Source organism: Sebastes umbrosus, chromosome 20 (assembly GCF_015220745.1).
Source record: "Sebastes umbrosus isolate fSebUmb1 chromosome 20, fSebUmb1.pri, whole genome shotgun sequence".
NCBI lineage: Eukaryota > Metazoa > Chordata > Actinopteri > Perciformes > Sebastidae > Sebastes > Sebastes umbrosus.
In genome coordinates, this window is record NC_051288.1 from 8,303,510 (window position 1) to 8,320,668 (window position 17,159).

At 41.2% G+C, this 17,159-nt stretch overlaps 1 protein-coding gene across 1 annotated transcript in view; it reads right to left on the reverse strand.

Moving 5' to 3' along the window:
• Positions 1–17,159, reverse strand: part of myo15b (myosin XVB) — a 51,809-nt gene that overhangs the window by 2,013 nt on the left and 32,637 nt on the right. The window contains exons 39-64 of the mRNA XM_037755799.1: positions 16,836–17,102; positions 14,894–14,972; positions 14,400–14,537; positions 13,704–13,872; positions 12,664–12,754; positions 12,232–12,505; positions 11,966–12,072; positions 11,251–11,310; positions 11,022–11,097; positions 9,420–9,562; positions 8,948–9,042; positions 7,907–8,048; positions 7,677–7,788; positions 6,293–6,623; positions 6,138–6,201; positions 5,862–5,934; positions 5,677–5,753; positions 5,482–5,558; positions 3,673–3,803; positions 3,467–3,561; positions 3,265–3,342; positions 3,071–3,167; positions 1,533–1,681; positions 1,286–1,416; positions 699–832; positions 479–612 (exon numbers count right to left, since the gene is read on the reverse strand). Of these exons, the coding sequence (XP_037611727.1) occupies positions 479–612; positions 699–832; positions 1,286–1,416; positions 1,533–1,681; positions 3,071–3,167; positions 3,265–3,342; positions 3,467–3,561; positions 3,673–3,803; positions 5,482–5,558; positions 5,677–5,753; positions 5,862–5,934; positions 6,138–6,201; positions 6,293–6,623; positions 7,677–7,788; positions 7,907–8,048; positions 8,948–9,042; positions 9,420–9,562; positions 11,022–11,097; positions 11,251–11,310; positions 11,966–12,072; positions 12,232–12,505; positions 12,664–12,754; positions 13,704–13,872; positions 14,400–14,537; positions 14,894–14,972; positions 16,836–17,102 (3,324 nt within the window). The remainder of the gene's footprint in view (positions 1–478; positions 613–698; positions 833–1,285; positions 1,417–1,532; positions 1,682–3,070; positions 3,168–3,264; positions 3,343–3,466; positions 3,562–3,672; positions 3,804–5,481; positions 5,559–5,676; positions 5,754–5,861; positions 5,935–6,137; positions 6,202–6,292; positions 6,624–7,676; positions 7,789–7,906; positions 8,049–8,947; positions 9,043–9,419; positions 9,563–11,021; positions 11,098–11,250; positions 11,311–11,965; positions 12,073–12,231; positions 12,506–12,663; positions 12,755–13,703; positions 13,873–14,399; positions 14,538–14,893; positions 14,973–16,835; positions 17,103–17,159) is intronic.

The window sequence follows — 17,159 nt, forward strand, 5'->3', positions numbered from 1 at the left end:
ATGCTCACTTTTGCCTTGTTACAAGTGGGAATCAAGCATCAGATATCTTCCACAGAGATAAACAAAACATTAATTTTGGAGCTGCCACCATTTTTGATCAATTCATAATCCTAATATTTTTTTTCAGGAAAAGCCATACTTTTATTTGGCACCTTTCTAAAAGCTCTGTGGATGTATTATTTTTCAAATAATATTTGTCTACATAAAAATGTAGACAATAAAAATCAATAAAACCTTTAAAGAGATACATTTCCGCAGAAAAATTAATACCTTATAAAATAATTAATTAATAAATACATTAGTTTGAAAAAGGTTACATCTGAATATTATGAATATGGCAAAATGTCCAACACCAATGTTGACTGTTGATTGAACTCACTGATTTGAACTAAGACCAAGTATAACTCCAGTAAAATGAATTCTTTAATACTGATAAAGTAATATATTCATGTTTTAGTACTACGTTTGTTGAAAGTACCTGTGTTTTGGGGTGAATGAACTGCACCCCGTCCTGACTGATGCTGACCAAGCATGGGGAGGGACAGCCACGCTGGCTGACCTTCTGGGCCAAGAAAGTGTTGGAGCCAAACAGGGGAATGGTGCTCAGAAACTCTGAAAGACGGAGTATTCAGACAAATACAGTTATCATCAGAAGAGAAGAGAAGAGAAGAGACAAGAAGAGAAGAGAAGCTACCCACCAATGAATTGTATTTTGGCGTCTTGAGGGCTGAAGGCGTGCATGGCAGCTATCTGGCCCTGACAGAAGGAGTGGATCTCTTCAACTTTACTGCTGAGCCCATCCTGTGAGGGCAGGTACTCCTTTATCTCTGGCCTTGAAGAGAAATACAATCAGCAAGTGTCAATATACACATACTTACAATTAGAGTTTGGCCTTTTGGTCAACTTAAGTGTTAATGATGACAACATAGAGACCAAAATAATGCATATGCCACAATTTATAACTGGACTTCCATAAAGCTGGGGAACTTAAAGGAATAGTTCAACATTCGCTTTCTGTCCGTGAGTGAGATGAAAAGATCAATATCAATCTCGGGCCTTCACTTTAAAGCTAGGATTGGTAATCTTCTTTCAAAAATTTTTTTTGTTATATCTAGGGCTGTCAATAATTGATTGTGATTAATTGCATGATTGTCCATAGTTAATTTGGATTAATTGTCATTAAGGTATTTTATATCTCAGTGATATTGTGTTGGATTCTTTTCGGTTTAACTGTCCAATATCCCAAAATATTTTGTTCCCTTGGCTGTCAGTGTGTGTGACTCACAGTGAGGGCTGGTTCTTCAGTCCTTGAGCCAGATGCTGCAGGGCTGACAGCTCTGCTATCTGCTGGACTGATGCGGAACCACCTGCAGCGGGAGCAAGCATCAGCCGCCCACTCAGGTATTCACCCAGGAGCTACACACACAAACACACACACATTACAGATAAACAGTGAGATGAAAACTGGACCAGTGCCTAGAAATGTACTACTACTACTGCCGCTCCTGGCTGTTGTGAACTGATGAGGTCACCTGCTGGTAGTGGAACTCCACATAGAGGTCACTGTTGAAGGACAGAGGGATTCTCCACATCATTCTCCTCAGGGACAAGAAGATGGAGCCGTCATCCAGCAGGAAGTCAAACAGATACTCCTCAGCATGGAGGGGACGCACAATCCCATCTGACAGAGGAGGAGCAGCAGGACAATGATCTGTTAATCTGTTACTTTTCTCAATTTAATACTGATTCCTCTATATAACCTACATAAGCAAACGAGACCATCAGCAAGAAGGTTTTCTAAAGCAGTGGTTCCCGACCTGGGGTCCGGGGCCCCCTGCGCCGGGATTTGTCTGCTCTGAGGTTGTCCAAATTAAATTTGCTCATAAAATCATAATAACACGCTTACTGAATAATTCATACAAAAGTCTGTATATAAAACTGTTTAAAAATATATATTGTTTTGCTACTTAGTAGCAAAATCTAACTAAATATTCTGCTTCAATCCATATTTGTTGGTGTTTAGCCTTTCAAAAACGACATTTTCACTGTTGTCAAAAACCTATTTTGTATAAATGATCCTTACTAGATAAGGATAATGATTGTCATGTCTCTTGTATATGTTGTTAAATCAAAAAGCGACAAATAAAGTTATTTAAAAAAAAAAAAAAGTTAAGTCATCAGATTCATAACTCAAATCTGACTTGAGCCCAAGTTGTGTGTGCATCTCTGCTACTGTAGATACTACAACAGAGCTTAGAGTGAGAAAATGCATAGTAGTGTAATTTGGGTGACCTGACCCTTTAAATTTGACCATTTGACTGACAAAAACATCCTTTTTTAGTGTTTGATGCTCCAGATTTTTTACATTTATCAGAGTGGAAAAGGCACCGATTCTACCTGTAAACAGCTTCTTGTATACAACTAGCTGAACAAAGCTGTTTTCTATAGAGGACGGAACCTGCCAAAATAAACAATAAATAAATAAATGACTCAATAAATAAACATGTCATTAAAAGTAGCAAAAATAACATTAAAAATAAATGTAGCCATTAATTAATTGATAAAATGTTACATACATTGATATTTCTGTTTTAATTTGCTTCATTATTTATTTATCTTTGTATTAATTCCCTTATTTATTTACTCTTTTGTTTAATTTTCCCTTTTATTTATTTATGTATTTATTTTTTTATCGTTTTAAATAAATAAATAAAATAATAATAATAATAATAATAATAATAATAATAATAATAATAATAATAATAATAATAATAATAATAATAATAATAATAAATGCAAAAATAAATAAATACATTTAAACAGAAGAGTAAATACACAAGGGAATTAATACAAAGATAAATAAAAAAATAAACAAATTAAAACACAAATATCAATTTATGCTATTTTTACGCAACATTTAATGACATATTTATTTATTGATTGGGTCATTTATTTATTTATTATTTTTTTTTTTATTTTGGCAGATTCCGTCCTCCATTGTTTTCAACTAAAGTCCAAAGACTGTATGTTCTCCTGTGCATCAATAGGAAACAGCATCGGTTTGATTTACCTTGATGTCGGTTGGCAAGGATGGAGAACTCTCTGATTTCTGTGAGATCTGTGATGCCCATTTCTTTACAGAACTCTGTTACTACTTCTGCTGCCATCTAGAGGAAGATACAAAATACAACCGCAGAGATATTGATAATAAACAAAAAAGACACTGGTTTTGTTCATAGATAAGTAGGTATAAATAAGTCTTACGCTGAAGCTGCGTATCTTGATGGGGAAATCCACTCCTCCTGGCAGCTGGATAGGAACACGTCGAGAAGTTTTGCCAGCCTGCAGAAAGCCAAGACACTCAAGATCAGTTCAGCTGTAAATGCAGATAATGATGGCATGTAATAGTTTTAAATACATCATGAAAGTCATGCTCTTATTTGCTTGAGTGTGTAGGTTAACTTGCCAGAATGGCATCCATCTCTACATGTGAGGGAATGTTACGGCGACCGCCAAAGCTGAGAGATCTCTGAAGGTTATCCTGACACACACACGCCAGCTCTGAGGACACATATGTTATAAAGAGTGTGTGAACCAAAATCTGAATATGTAGCTACCATTTTTTAAACATTACGATTCATAAAGATTAGCATTTTTGTGGTATTGTTCTACCTTGGTATGGGTGTTCGTTGTCCTGAGAGATTTCGTGTAGGTGACGTGTGACGAACGGCTGCAGAGTACCAGAGCAGGGGAAGTACCCGGTCACCAGATTGAGCAGCCGCCAGCCGAGGGTACAGATCGATCTGTGATGAGAACACAACAGGGCAAATACAATTTAGCATTTTAATTACCCTTAAAATGCAAAATTACAGTGGGAAACACCTCTAGAAATAGTGGCTTGGTTCACTTTGTAACTCTTTTACTGTATGTGTTATAAGCAACAAGTGCAGCCAAGTCCTGCCACCATTCTGTGGTTGATGAATCAATAATGCAGATGCTTTCTGCATTTCTAAACTAGACTGTGATCCTGTCATTAGCACTCATTTTTGATTTGTGTATGTTAATGTGTATCTCTGGTTTGGTCTTCATCAACTCCTAAGAAAAATGATCTGTCTCTTTAGCTGCTAAATGCTCCACCATGTTCACCAGCTAGCTTTTGAGTAACTGGCGCCAACTGGCGCTCAGTAAGGTAATGTTAGTTCTTCATGGTTTAATCCTGCAACTCCCAACAACTGAATGTTGTAGTATAACCATGAGGAGATCATTGATGTGTGTAGTAATTTTGGTGGCACTACACTCTACAATACTGAAGTTATTGAATATTGTTATAGCATCTCTTTTTGGCATTGCGCTTTGTAGACGGTCCCTGACCACTCATCTCCCAGCCGGCTGCACATAGAGACCAATGTTATGTGTCCTGCTCGTTTTGATTAAAATTAGGTTGTAGGCCGTTGTCTACCTTACTACGGTTAGAAAGAGCCGTTGTTCGTGTTTTAACAACGTTTCGGTTATGAGTTATTGATCCAGGAAGTTTGAATCTGTCAATATCTTTCCAACTTTACCGAAGTCATTGACTTGACTTGAGGGCACGAGTTACTAACTTGAGGGAACGAATTAATACAATTTTCTCCTAGGGGTCTAGGAGGGCTCTGTACAAGTCCCAATATAATTCACCAAAAACAAAGAGTCCAGAGTTCACCAAAAAAATACCACTTTTCGGGGATTCAACAATAAACAACAAAAGATAGAAATGAAGTGTGTTCAGTTCAGTTTTTTCCCCAACGAGAAAATCCTCTTTCCAAACAAATCAATAAAGGACCTCTCAGAAAGTAAATAAACCCAACATATCCGACGCTGTCCCCCCGGTACCGGGCAGTTGATCGTCTTTGTGCACACACTTTTTAAATAGCATACTTTTTAATCTTTGGGCTAGGGGAGAGGTATCAAGTATTTTCAAGTCAAAAGGCTCAAGTCCAAGTGAAGTCACAAGTCACTGGTGTTAAAGTCCAAGTCGAGTTGCAAGTCCTTTTTTATTTCGTCAAGTTGAGTCATCAGATTTGTGACTCAAGAGAATCTCATTTGCAAGATTCTACCGTGCCTGAAGTAAAAACAACCGATCAATCAGAGCCGAGGAGTCTCTAATGCAACTGTCAATCGCTGCTCACTTCTTGTGACCGAGCTGCCATGTTGAAAACCAAGTACTGCCCGCCGGCCGCAGCAAACTTTCTCATATATGTTCCTGAAAACATTTGAGGAGAGAAATAGGCATTACAGTAACAGAATCAGTGCAGAGTTCACAAGCTTTATGAGCAGCTGCGTTAGAGAATCCTCGGCTCTGAATGTTTGTTTTTCTTCGGGCACGGTGGAATCTTCCAAATGCCATTAGGGGCACTAAAAGGAGGTAGAGGAACCTGATTGTTTTCTATTTTATACTTTATACTTGATAATGTTACCAAAAACTTCAATAAATGTGACACTCACTTAGTTGGGTTGTTGGTGGTTTGCTTGATGACCTGGCAGTAGATTTCATCTCTCAGCAGCTCCTTTTCCTTCCCTAACTGAACACAACAGAGAAAGTCTATTTGAAGTCTATCAAACTCAGGGACACACAGAAACTCAAAAGCACCATATAGATGCAGTCCATCAGATACACTGTTTGAAAGAAAGAGCACCGACCAGTAAGATGTGGCTCAGGCAGGCTGGCTGGGTGTCATTCTTCTTCATTGGCATGTCACCCATGAACTGCATCAGGTCTGGGGAGGGGGGGGGGGGGGGGGGGGGCGGGGGGGACAGATAGATGGGAGGATGATGGAGGAACAAGGTAACAGTGGTCTCAGTGTGTATTGGATATTGGTACTCACTCATGAAGCACTGGACGGATAAATCATTGAGTTCAGGATCATTGTAGAGAATGAGGGACTCCTGTATTGGAACCTGGATGAACAAAACCCAAAGCACTTAGTTGAGTTGATTATATTCAGGTCTCATTGACACCATATTGATTGATTCTAGGATTTTAGACAATACAGCTTATTTAGGCGTATCATACATGGATACAGATGTGTCCATGTAAAACAGCTGTAGTAACAGAAAGTACAACCATGGGATATGATGTTAGAGGGATAGTACAGTCTTACTTCTGTGTGTTGAACCGCCTCTGAAAAGTTCCTTCCACTTGCTGGCAGACCTGTAGTCCCAACTCTATAATAAACAAAAAACGGTAGCACAAAATTAGCCATTATAAACACAAACCTTCTGAACGTAATCGACAAAAATCAGTCTTCTATCATACCTGAAGTACTTCATGGCAAACTCAGCCATGCCCTGCATGATCTCCAGCTCATGGACTGAGCCCTGGATTGAGCTCTGGACCGATCTCTGGACCGATCCCGGGACCCAAGCCTCTTTGCCGAGCAGCTCTGAACCACCGCTGCCCATGCGTCTGCTGATGGGACCTGGAGACGGGCCCTTGGGTGGACCGACAGGTCTAGCGTCCCTCATGCTTTTCCTCCTGTCATCTCTCCGGTCGAGGTGTAGACAGTGGTAGTCCGGGGCCGCAGATGGCTGGGTGAGTTCCTCTGGGAACAGACCAGAGCGCCCTCCCATGGTACCAAAACGCCAGCCTGGTGGAACGCACACAAAAATGTTATGTGATGAGAAGGAGATTTTGATATGCATTAAAACAATGACCATAATAAAGAACATCTAACCCTAAAAACTACCACAAACATACACTGATCAGCCATAACATTATGACCATTGAGAGGTGAAGGGAATAACATTGACTATCTCGTTACAATGGCACCTGTCAGTGGATGGGATGTATTAGACAGCAAGAGAACATTTTGAACTTTGTGTTGTAAGCAGAAAAAATGGGCAAGCGTAAGGATGTGAGCGACTTTGACAAGGGCCAAATTGTGATGGCTAGACGACTGGGTCCAGAACATCTCCAGAACTGCAGCTCTTGTGTGATGTTCCCGGTCTGCGGTGTTAGGAGGACCCACCAAAAGTGGTCCAACGAAGGAAAACTGGTGAACCGGCGACAGGGTCAAACCCAAGGCTCATTGATGCATGTGGAGAGCGAAGGTTGGCCTGTGTTGTCCGATCCAATAGAAGAGCTACTGGAGCTCAAATTGCTGAAAAAGTTAATGCTGGTTCTGATAGAAAGCTGTCAGAACACACAGTGCTTTGCAGTTTGTTGCGTATGGGGCTGCGTAGACGCAGGCCTGGTCAGGGTGCCCGCGCTGACCCGTGTCCACCGCCAAAAGCGCCTACAATGGGCACGTGAGCATCAGAACTGGACCACGGAGCAATGGAAGAAGGTGGCCTGGTCTGATGAATCACGTTTTCTTTTACATCATGTGGATGGCAACGAGTTTGAGATGTTGACTCCAAAATCTCCAGATCTCAATCCAATCGAATATCTGTGGGATGTGCTGGACAAACAAGTCCGATCCACGGAGGCCCCATGTCGCAACTTACAGGACTTAAAGGATCTGCTACTGACGGCTTGGTGCCAGATACCACAGCATACCTTCAGATATCTAGTGGAGTCCATGCCTCGACGGGTCAGGGCTGTTTTGGCGGCAAAAGGGGGACCTACTCAATATTAGGCAGGTGGTCATAATGTTATGGCTGATCGGTGTAAGTCTGGCATCCAAATAATGAATCATCACCTGTCTGGAGTCCTTCCATTGGTAGCAGTTTGATGATGTCACCCCTGCTGAAGCCGAGCAGACTTTTGTCATCTGTCACGAAACTCTTCAGGGCAACCACATGGCCTGAGTTCTATAGAGAGCAGGGAGAAAGATGGGCTCTAACACAAGCATGGGAAAAAGATGCTACAGAGCATCAGAAAGGAAAGATGATGAAATGAATGATGATGATTTTAAGAGCAAAGAGCTACCCTGGTGAGCTCCTGGAGGAAGAGTCGGATCATGGCAGTGATCTGAGGAGCTTTGGATGACTGCAGAACCATCGTTTCACTCTTCAGCTCCAGCTCCACTCGGTCTGCACCCTGGAGGTCGACTGACAGCAACTCTGCAAAACTACATTCACGCACACCTGAGTAAACATCCTGTGAAGCTTAAAGTGACTACATCAGATAGGTGGGGCTGCACCGAATGTCATTTCGTTACATTCAAAGCTTCTATTTTTATTGTGGTTGTTTTTGGACAGCTGCTACAATGGCGCTACGGTAGCGCTGCCACCATTTTGGACTGAAAACGGCAATGAGTCTGTGGCCATGGATGTATAAAGAGACGTCTGTAAATCGGAGGATCGTTTTTTTTTAAGGTAAATCAAATTCCCAGCACGAACTGTTAAAATATCCCTCATTTAAATCATTATGTCTTAAAAGTAGTAAAATGAACTAATAGCTGAATCCAGGGTTATTTTCCTCGGCATCATGAACGTGCATCAGACCCACAGGACTGCACCGCCCAGCACGCTCATATGTTATATCTGGTTTTGCCAGCTTCCTGCTACAGTAGCTGTATGCTGTAATAATGGATATATTGGCTGTAATTCATCACTTTTATTACCTCCAAAGGCCTTGGGCCAAGGAGGTTGTGTTTTCACCGGCGTTGGTTTGTTTGTTTATTGGTCTGTCTGTTATCAGGATTAGTCCAAAAGTTCGCAATGGATTTGAATGAAGAAACATGTTTGTGATCTTCTGACATCTGATCTAATCAGCTTGAACACACCTTGGAAATCACCAAGACTCATGAAATCAGTTTTCTGCAACATTGTGTTATATTTAGCGCCTATTCACGGTTGCGCCCCAATATCTATATCTTCATCATAACATATAAACCTATATCTGTGCCAAATGTGTTGCTTTTATTGCAAAATGCACAATTGTTATGAGTATTTCAGCACAGCTGCCCCACTGTCCAAGTGGTTCTGCGTAGTTTCTGCTGTTTGTGTATGTAGGCTGCATGTTTACCTGTAGCTCCTGAGCAGCCGGAGGTGTTTGGGGTTGATGCCTGATGCTCTAACCACCTTCAGGAGACGGACGCCACGATGAGACACACCCATAACCTGAGCATCCCCACTGTCCGCCTTCAACAGATACACAGAGAAGATGCTTGTTAATATTTGTAAGTGGTTCGTGGTCTGGCAAAAACTGATGCTTGAAACAACACAGCCGGTATACCCCTGCCAATATTGTATATGTTATTACAATAAAATAAGTTTGACCTTGTCCACTCTCTTATTTTATTCTATCTTAATTAATTGCATTCTGGTTTTCATCATTTTGACTGTTGTTCTAATGCTTTTGTTTTCCTGTGTAAAGCACTTTGAGTTGCCTCTGTGTTTGAAATGTGCTGCAAATAAAGCTGCGTGGTTTCACCTCGCCTTGCAATGTCATAAAACACTGAGATGTGCTTTACACTCGACAGTATTTCCAACTTTGCCATAACTCTTTTTGTGATGCTCACCTTCATCGGGAACAGGCGGGTAAAGTAGTTCTCCCAGTTGTCTCGAGCAGCAATGACAATCCTCTTCTTCATGTTGTCATTCTGGATGGTGCTTATAGTCATTCCCACATTGAAATTTGCTGGAGTACATAGGGGAAAAACGGGATAACGGTCAGAGAAATGTGATATAGTTTGTATTCAGTGATTCAGTGAGTGTTCATTCCATCCACAGACTGTATGTAAAGATGGGCGACATGAGAACACCCCAAAAGTGAAGCCAAAACATCTTGATCGCCCCCTGGTGGCTGGCTGCAGTATAGGTCATAAACCCCGCCCCCTCCATGTTAGCGGATGGAACATGGGCCAAATTAAAAAGTCAAAGGACACGCCAAATAATTTTTTCCCAAAGATGGTTTCTGTCATTTTAAGTAGTTCTTATCACGCTGATGTATGTTCAAGTGTTCATTTTTTCTGATAAGTTTGGTTTTAATTAGTTATTTGATGCTATAAGAAGGGGAAGAGACATCATGATTGACAGCTGCTCTGAGTGAGGTAGTCGTGGAGCCGGAAGCTCGGGAATTGTACGTAGACTAGGAAAGTCGAGAGTTTAACTTTTCATAACTATGATTGTCTGTTTCAAACATAAATATCTGTATATACAGTACAGTCTATGGTTCATACAGTCGCTGACCGTGTTGCTAGCTAGCTTAGCAACAACTCCACTGAAAGTTAGCCAGAGCTGTCGGACCATAGTGTGTTCATATCCACACGCGAATAACGTTTCTGAAACACGAATCACGAGTCTGTGTAGTAGCACGTGTCAATTTGATCATGAATGTATTTATAGAGATATTATGGTTAGTTGTTGTGTCTTTCTAGCCAAACCGCTACCGTGGTGCTAACGTAGCCGCTAGGTAGCTCATGCAAGCAAACTGCGACCGCGATTCGCAATTGGGTTGGACGAATGTGTGGGCGGGACCTCAATACCCGCCCACACATTAAGTACGGGCGGGTAAAGTACATTCATAAGTAATGAATTGGTATTCTGGATTGATAACAAATTTATATTTTGATAAGGATAATTATATCAGTAATTAATTTATATTTCTGTATGACACAGATTAAAGGTAATAATTATAGTTAATAAATAATAACAATTATAGTTAGACAAATTTAGTGTATGTATTGCTCAATAAGGAAGCTGGTTAATAATTAATAATTGACTTATGGAGAAGGGGTGGGATTAAATAAGTTTATATTTCTTCTCACTCCTTTTTGAATATGTAAATCAAGGCATCAAGTGTTTGACAATTTATTTTTCTTATGCTTTTCATTGTATGTAAATACTACTTGTTTCTGACTGTCCACTTGTTGGTATGATCATTCTTTTTCTTTATTTTTTTGTATTCTACATGTTCGAAATACATTTTTAAATGAAAATGAAATTAATGAAATGAAGTGGAGACGCGTCATCCATCTTTATATACAGTCTGTGATTCCAACCACTTGTGAATGACTTCAGCTTGTAACGTTTTAAAATCAACACTATAACAAATATTGTAGCATCCAGCATTATGGTGATCTTTCCAAAACTCTCACCCAGCAGGTCCTTCATCTTCCTCCTCTCCTCCCTGCTGATCCTCACACAGCTGTCAGAGTAGGTGTCCCTCATGATCTGAAAACACATCACACGACATGAAGAGTTTGATGTGTACTGCCTCTGAAGTGCAATGGATATAATGAGCAATGACTCAGAGGGTACTGTAGATAAATAGAATAACCACAGCATAGCAGGTTAAACGTGAGGACACCTGTAAAATATACTAACCTGTTCACATAACAGATTGAGGATGTAGGGCCGGTTGAACATCTCTTTGGGGTAAAACACCTGCACACAGATAAATGATGCTTCATTAACAAGAAGATTCACAGTTCAAATCCCCTCTTTCCTTGTTATTTCTACTGTGTTAGGGGTGGATGAAAAGTTGCCTGTAAACATTCAATAATTAATTTTTCTTTCCACTTCAGTCTAAACTGCCAACACATAATATAAGCTACAATATGTAACAACATAATACACATTCCATGATAGAAAAAGAGCAAAGAAATAACACTATCCCCTTCCTCAGTAGTTACCACTGAGGTGAAATTCAGCCCGGGACTTTGAAACTCAGATGTCCGAGTGCTGACTTGACTATGACTTGCCCCAAACTGCATGTGATTATCGTAAATTGGGCATGTCTGTAAAGGAGATACTCGTGGGTATATTTAACCTCCTTCACGACAAAACTAGTATGACAAGGTTGGTACCAATGGATTCCTTAGGTTTCTAGTTTCATATGATACCAGTTTCTTTACTCTTTAAAACTGAGCGCACTACAACCTAAAAATCGCAAGTTGCCTTAATGCATTAAAGAAATGAGTGGCGGTGGTTATTATTGCGTTAACTTTGACAGCCGTAATAAAAACATTGATTTAAGTGAAATCACTGGTCTCCTGATAAATGTCCTATGTGTGTGTGTGTGTGTGTGTGTGTGTCTTACTTCTTTTCGCAGGAACAGTTTTCCCGGCATGTTGGAGTAAGAGAAGAAAACCCCAGCAGAGAAGCGGTGGAGCTTGGAGCGAATGCCCTCCACATCTGGCACCCCATCTACAGTTAATGAATAAACAACAAGATGAAGGCCACTGACTGACCTCACATTCGATAACATTGGATTTAAATGGTAGTTAGCAGCAACTGTTGGCTAAAATACATCATATATGATTAAACATTATGTCTGGAGAACATGATGACAAGAGCGACACCCACTGAGAGACGGGGCAGCCACGGGCGGCGGGTCGGGGATGTTCTGAAAGATGGGTGCTGCTGGGCGCGGAGGAGGTGGCGGGGAGTCGGGGGGAGGTGGCAGGGAGTTGCGGGAGCGCTGCGAGCCGAAAAGGTCCTCCAGGGAGCGCTGCTTCTGCCTCATGTTGCTGGAGATGACGCGGGGCCCCGTGCTGGAGGGGGGAGAGGGCTGTGGTGATGGGGTCCTGGGAGGAGGTGGCTCCCACTTAGGCTTGACTGGGGGAGGCACCCATTGTTTCTGCAGGAAGCAGGAAGAAGTGAGGATGTAGCACACAGTATATTCCAGACAGAGATACTCAATATGAGAAAGAATAATAAACCTAATGATAAAAATATCTTGTAATTTAGGTAGATTTTCTTTTTATTTGTAGGTGTAGTTAGACTTTCCATCCTGACCTTCTGTTGTGGCACTGGTGCTTTGTCTTTGAGTTTGGCCAGAGCTTCTTCTTTGGGATCATTCTTCTTTACGAAATGCCGTGCATGATGTCTGTTTAGAGGAAAAAAACAGTAAATCACAAACATTGCAGAAGTTTCTAGTTTTTCTAGAGGATGAGGCCATCCATTGTGGGATCAATTTACTCTCAGGCATGTCAAGGACTAGGATATATACTGCTCCTATTTTTACTGTATACTTCCTTCTATTTAAATGGTTCATATTTTGTTACACTTTGTTCAGCTCTTTTTTTACTGTGTTAGCTGATGCATCTTGTTTTATGCACTATCCCCTTTGCTGCTGTACATTGCAAATTTCCCCACTGCGGGAGTAATAAAGGAATATATCTGATCTTATCTTATCTTAGTCTCTGGCCAGATGAGGGGAAAACACATTAACGATTCACGGAAAAAGTAATCATGAATTTGTTATGGGATTTCCGGTTGCCTGGTTGGCCCGCCTCCGTTACAGTCAAACCTTATTTTCAATTTCAAGAATTGTGAGCGTGATTTCACCTCATACTGGCTGCACAACAATGTGACAATAAAGTTCAAAAGGTCGGAGACACTATGCCTTTCCTATGTTTCTTTAACCCACAGCATGATATTGACTCCCATTCAACAATTTTTAATCCATTCAGGGAGAAAAGGTGTCCAAGCAGGATCCAGCAGGATGTTAGATCAGATGAAACTTTGTTAAAATGTTGGGGAAAGTGAGTATAGACAACCCGTTCTCATTCCCAACTCATCAAATACCGCCGTTTGGTCACTGGCCCTAACGAAGTGGTTGTGTTCCCTACAGGAAAAACTTCCTGTAAAAACGGAAGATTATTTTGAAAGGACACTAACGAGCGTTTATTGACACGCCATCCCTGGTCCGTCCAAAAAAGCCCCCGTGCGTCAGTCTCCGTCCCCAAGGGTTACTGACCAAGCGGCGGTAATTTACGAGTTGGGAGTGAGAATGTGTTGGTAAAGAGCTCACAGGGAGCGGCGTTGGAACTGACCTGACAGGCTCAAAGGGTTTGGCTTCCTGTTGGGGTCGGCTGTTGTACTGTTTGATGATTTCCCGGATGCTGGAGGTGGGTTCGGGCTGATGCTTAGTGAGAGGAGCTGGGGTAGGTGTTGCTTTTGGGGGATCCACTTCTCTGGCAGGTGGGGGGCGGAGACGCTTCACTGTGGGAGATGAGAGACAGAATCTATATACCAAGCTCTTCATGCAATTCATTTCCGATAAAATCAGCTTATGTCTTCTCACACAAAATAGAAATTTTTAGCTGTGTGCTCCTTTTCCTTTTGGGCCCATGAATTATGATCTATATACTATATATTCTAACAGCTCTCAGAAAGTAAAGGGGGGACAGATATCCTTAATATTTATAAATTCCACAAAATATGATCTAGTCCATTGAACTTGTGTTTCAAGTTTTTTCCCCCAGGCCATCAGACTTTTAAATAGATAATTAATACGACACCTTCTCACACAAAAAGTACCTCAATCATATATCTTATATTTCATATACTGTCTATGTTCTTAATGTATATGTTCTTAATATGCCTTGTACAAAGTATTTCCTTTTATAATTGTATTATAAGTTATTATTTTTAATGGAGCTTCCCAGCAAAAAGCATTTCACACAATTGTACTTGTATAACTGACGTGACAATAAACATCTTGAATCTTGAATCTTGAATCTTCTCACCCTCAGGCTTTGGTGCTGTAGGTGGGGGGGATGGAGGGGATGGACGTGGTGACGGCGGGGAGCGTCGCTGCTGTCTGGGTGGGCTGGCGGGGGCTGGCTGAGGCTTTTGAGGTTTGGATCCACCTCGGGGCTGATAGCCTGGAGGACAGTAGAGGAGAGAGATCGTGAGGAATGAGGAAAATTATTATAAGCGCGATGATTTTAAAGGTGCAATGTGTCAGATCTGGACGGGATTTTAGTTTAAAACATTCAAAAGATGAACTAACATCAGTCACAGAATATGAGGAGGTTACAGTGTTGACGTTATGTTAAAGACGTCTTTGTATTGTGTTGCAGAGATATCTACTGAAATGAACATGCCAACCAGCTAGCTGTCTTGAAAATACCACTTGTACCTGGAGAGGCGATAGTGAGGCACTGTAGCGTCCAGTCTGCCCTTAGCCCTTAGTGAAGATACATGTATTACTAATGGTTGCTTGGTCAGCTCCACTCACCAATCTTCTGGAAGTATTCCTTCTTGTCTTTGAAAGACTGCAGGTCATCTGGATCTGCTAAGTCCACTTCTCTTTCCGGCTGTAGAAACAAATGGACATGAGCACATAACATGTCACCACATGAGGAGGAAACAGACCTAGTGATATCAGTGCTTCACATCCAGGGAATTAAAAGGGTGAGGTAAAGAATACTGCAGTATTCTATATCTTATGTATGTACTGTCAACAAATCTCATGTGAATGGATGTATCTACTATTGTCGCACTGGGTGACATGATCCTTCATTACTCATAAACACACACACTCAGATTTAATTTGACTCAATCCTACATACACCGTCCTGCTGCCCCAAATACTCACTAGAGCACCAAATGTGGATTAATACGCCCCTGAAACAGTCCCCACACAAATGCACTGTTTCCTCCTGTTTGAGTTAAAACTGCAGTAATCAGCTGGAAATAAGTGAGCCTTTTTCTAAAAAATGAAACTTTATATTTGTGAGCTGTTTTTAAGGATTTATGTCTTCAGTAGGAACCAGTGGGCTTAGACAGGGTAGAGGAGTCAGACAGTATTGAGAAGCGGACTACCACATCGCTGGCTTTGGTCTTCTCATGGGATTTATTGACCATAATAATAGAATTACCACTTCATGGTTGTGTTCCTCTGCCAACCAGTTAAGTTGCAATCCCTGTCTGTCCAAAATGTCATCATTTTATCCTGTTAGACATTTGTGTAAATTTGTCATAATTAGCAAATTAATTCTTGAGTTATGGCCAAAAACGTGTTTTGTGATGTCACCTTTGTGACCTTTGACCACCAAATTCCTATCAGTTCATCCTTGAGGAAGTGGACGTTTGTGCCAAATTTGAAGAAATTCCCTCACAGCGTTCCTAAGATATCACGTGAATGGGACAGACAGATGAAAACTAGGGCTGTCAAAGTTAACGCGATAATAACAACGTGATGAAGAATCTGGCATCATATGAAACTATAAAACATAATGTATCCATTGGTACCAACCATATCATACTAACTAGTCAGGAAGGAGGCTAAATAATGCTGCAAACTTACGCTAAATTTTCCCAGGGTCACAATTCTCCCGCATTTTATCCCGATTTATGGCAAAATTTCACACCTTTTTTCCTTTTTCGTTATCTCAATCTGTTTCTGACAATGTACAGAGTTAGTAATTCCTACTGTTTTACACTTGGATGACAATAAAGCGACATCAAATGTCGTTTTCCTGTGGAAAAGCTGTTCATGACCCAACGCGGTTTGAGCTGCGCTCGCCACACATCAGGGCGTGCTTTGCAGCGACGCAAGCCATTGGAAATGCATTGTTGCGTTGTGTCTGAAAGGGGTAGGGCCTTCAGTGAGAGTACTAAGAGAAAGAAATACTCAAGCAAGCAGGGGCAAAAAATTAATAAATGAATAAAAACTGATAAATATGAATTTGTTTATGCCAGAGATTCATACAAATTCACGCCAGAGTGGCGAATTATTCAGTTTTTCTTTCCTGAGAATAAAAAGCAAAATTAAAAGTAGGCCTATTTAGAATAAAAATGCTGTTGCAGTTATTTTCATTCTTTAAAAGTCAGCAAAATGCCGGAAACAAAGTCTCTGAAACTCAAATTATGAGTATGACTGTGACAGAGGTAATTTGGCATGCAGATGAGAAGGCACTTCAACATTTACTGCTAGTGCGTCATTGTATATCACCATTGGCGTGTCTAAGGTTACCACCCCTGTGTTCGAGGTTACAACAAGAAGAAACCAAAAACCAAATGCGACGGTATAGACCTGAACATAAAAAGGGACAGTTTGTAGAAATCTATGATATAAAGCAGCGAAAAAAATCAAGCATAGTAAGAAAAAGGATGTGTAAAAAAAAAAAAGCAGCAATAGAGTACACTACAAAAATGTATACTGCATACAGTTATACCTCTGGTTCAGGCTGCCTGTAGGTGGGGGTGCGTTTAGGTGCAAATGTTTTAGGCCGGGCAGGTGGGGGCAAGGGAGATCGAGGTGGGGGCGAGGGAGATCGAGGTGGGGGTGAGCGTGAGCGTTCCCTGGACCGTCGCTCGGGCTGACGTCTCCGCTGCCTCTCCTCCTCCTTTTGCATTCTATCCTGCTCCTTCTGCTCTTTCCTCTGCTGCTCCTTGGTCTGCTGCTGGGACAGACTCATGGCCTGCATGGTCATCTGCTGGGCCTGAAGAGGAGGAGGAAGAGGAGGAGGACAGGTAGGAGAAGGAGTTAGGAAAGGAAG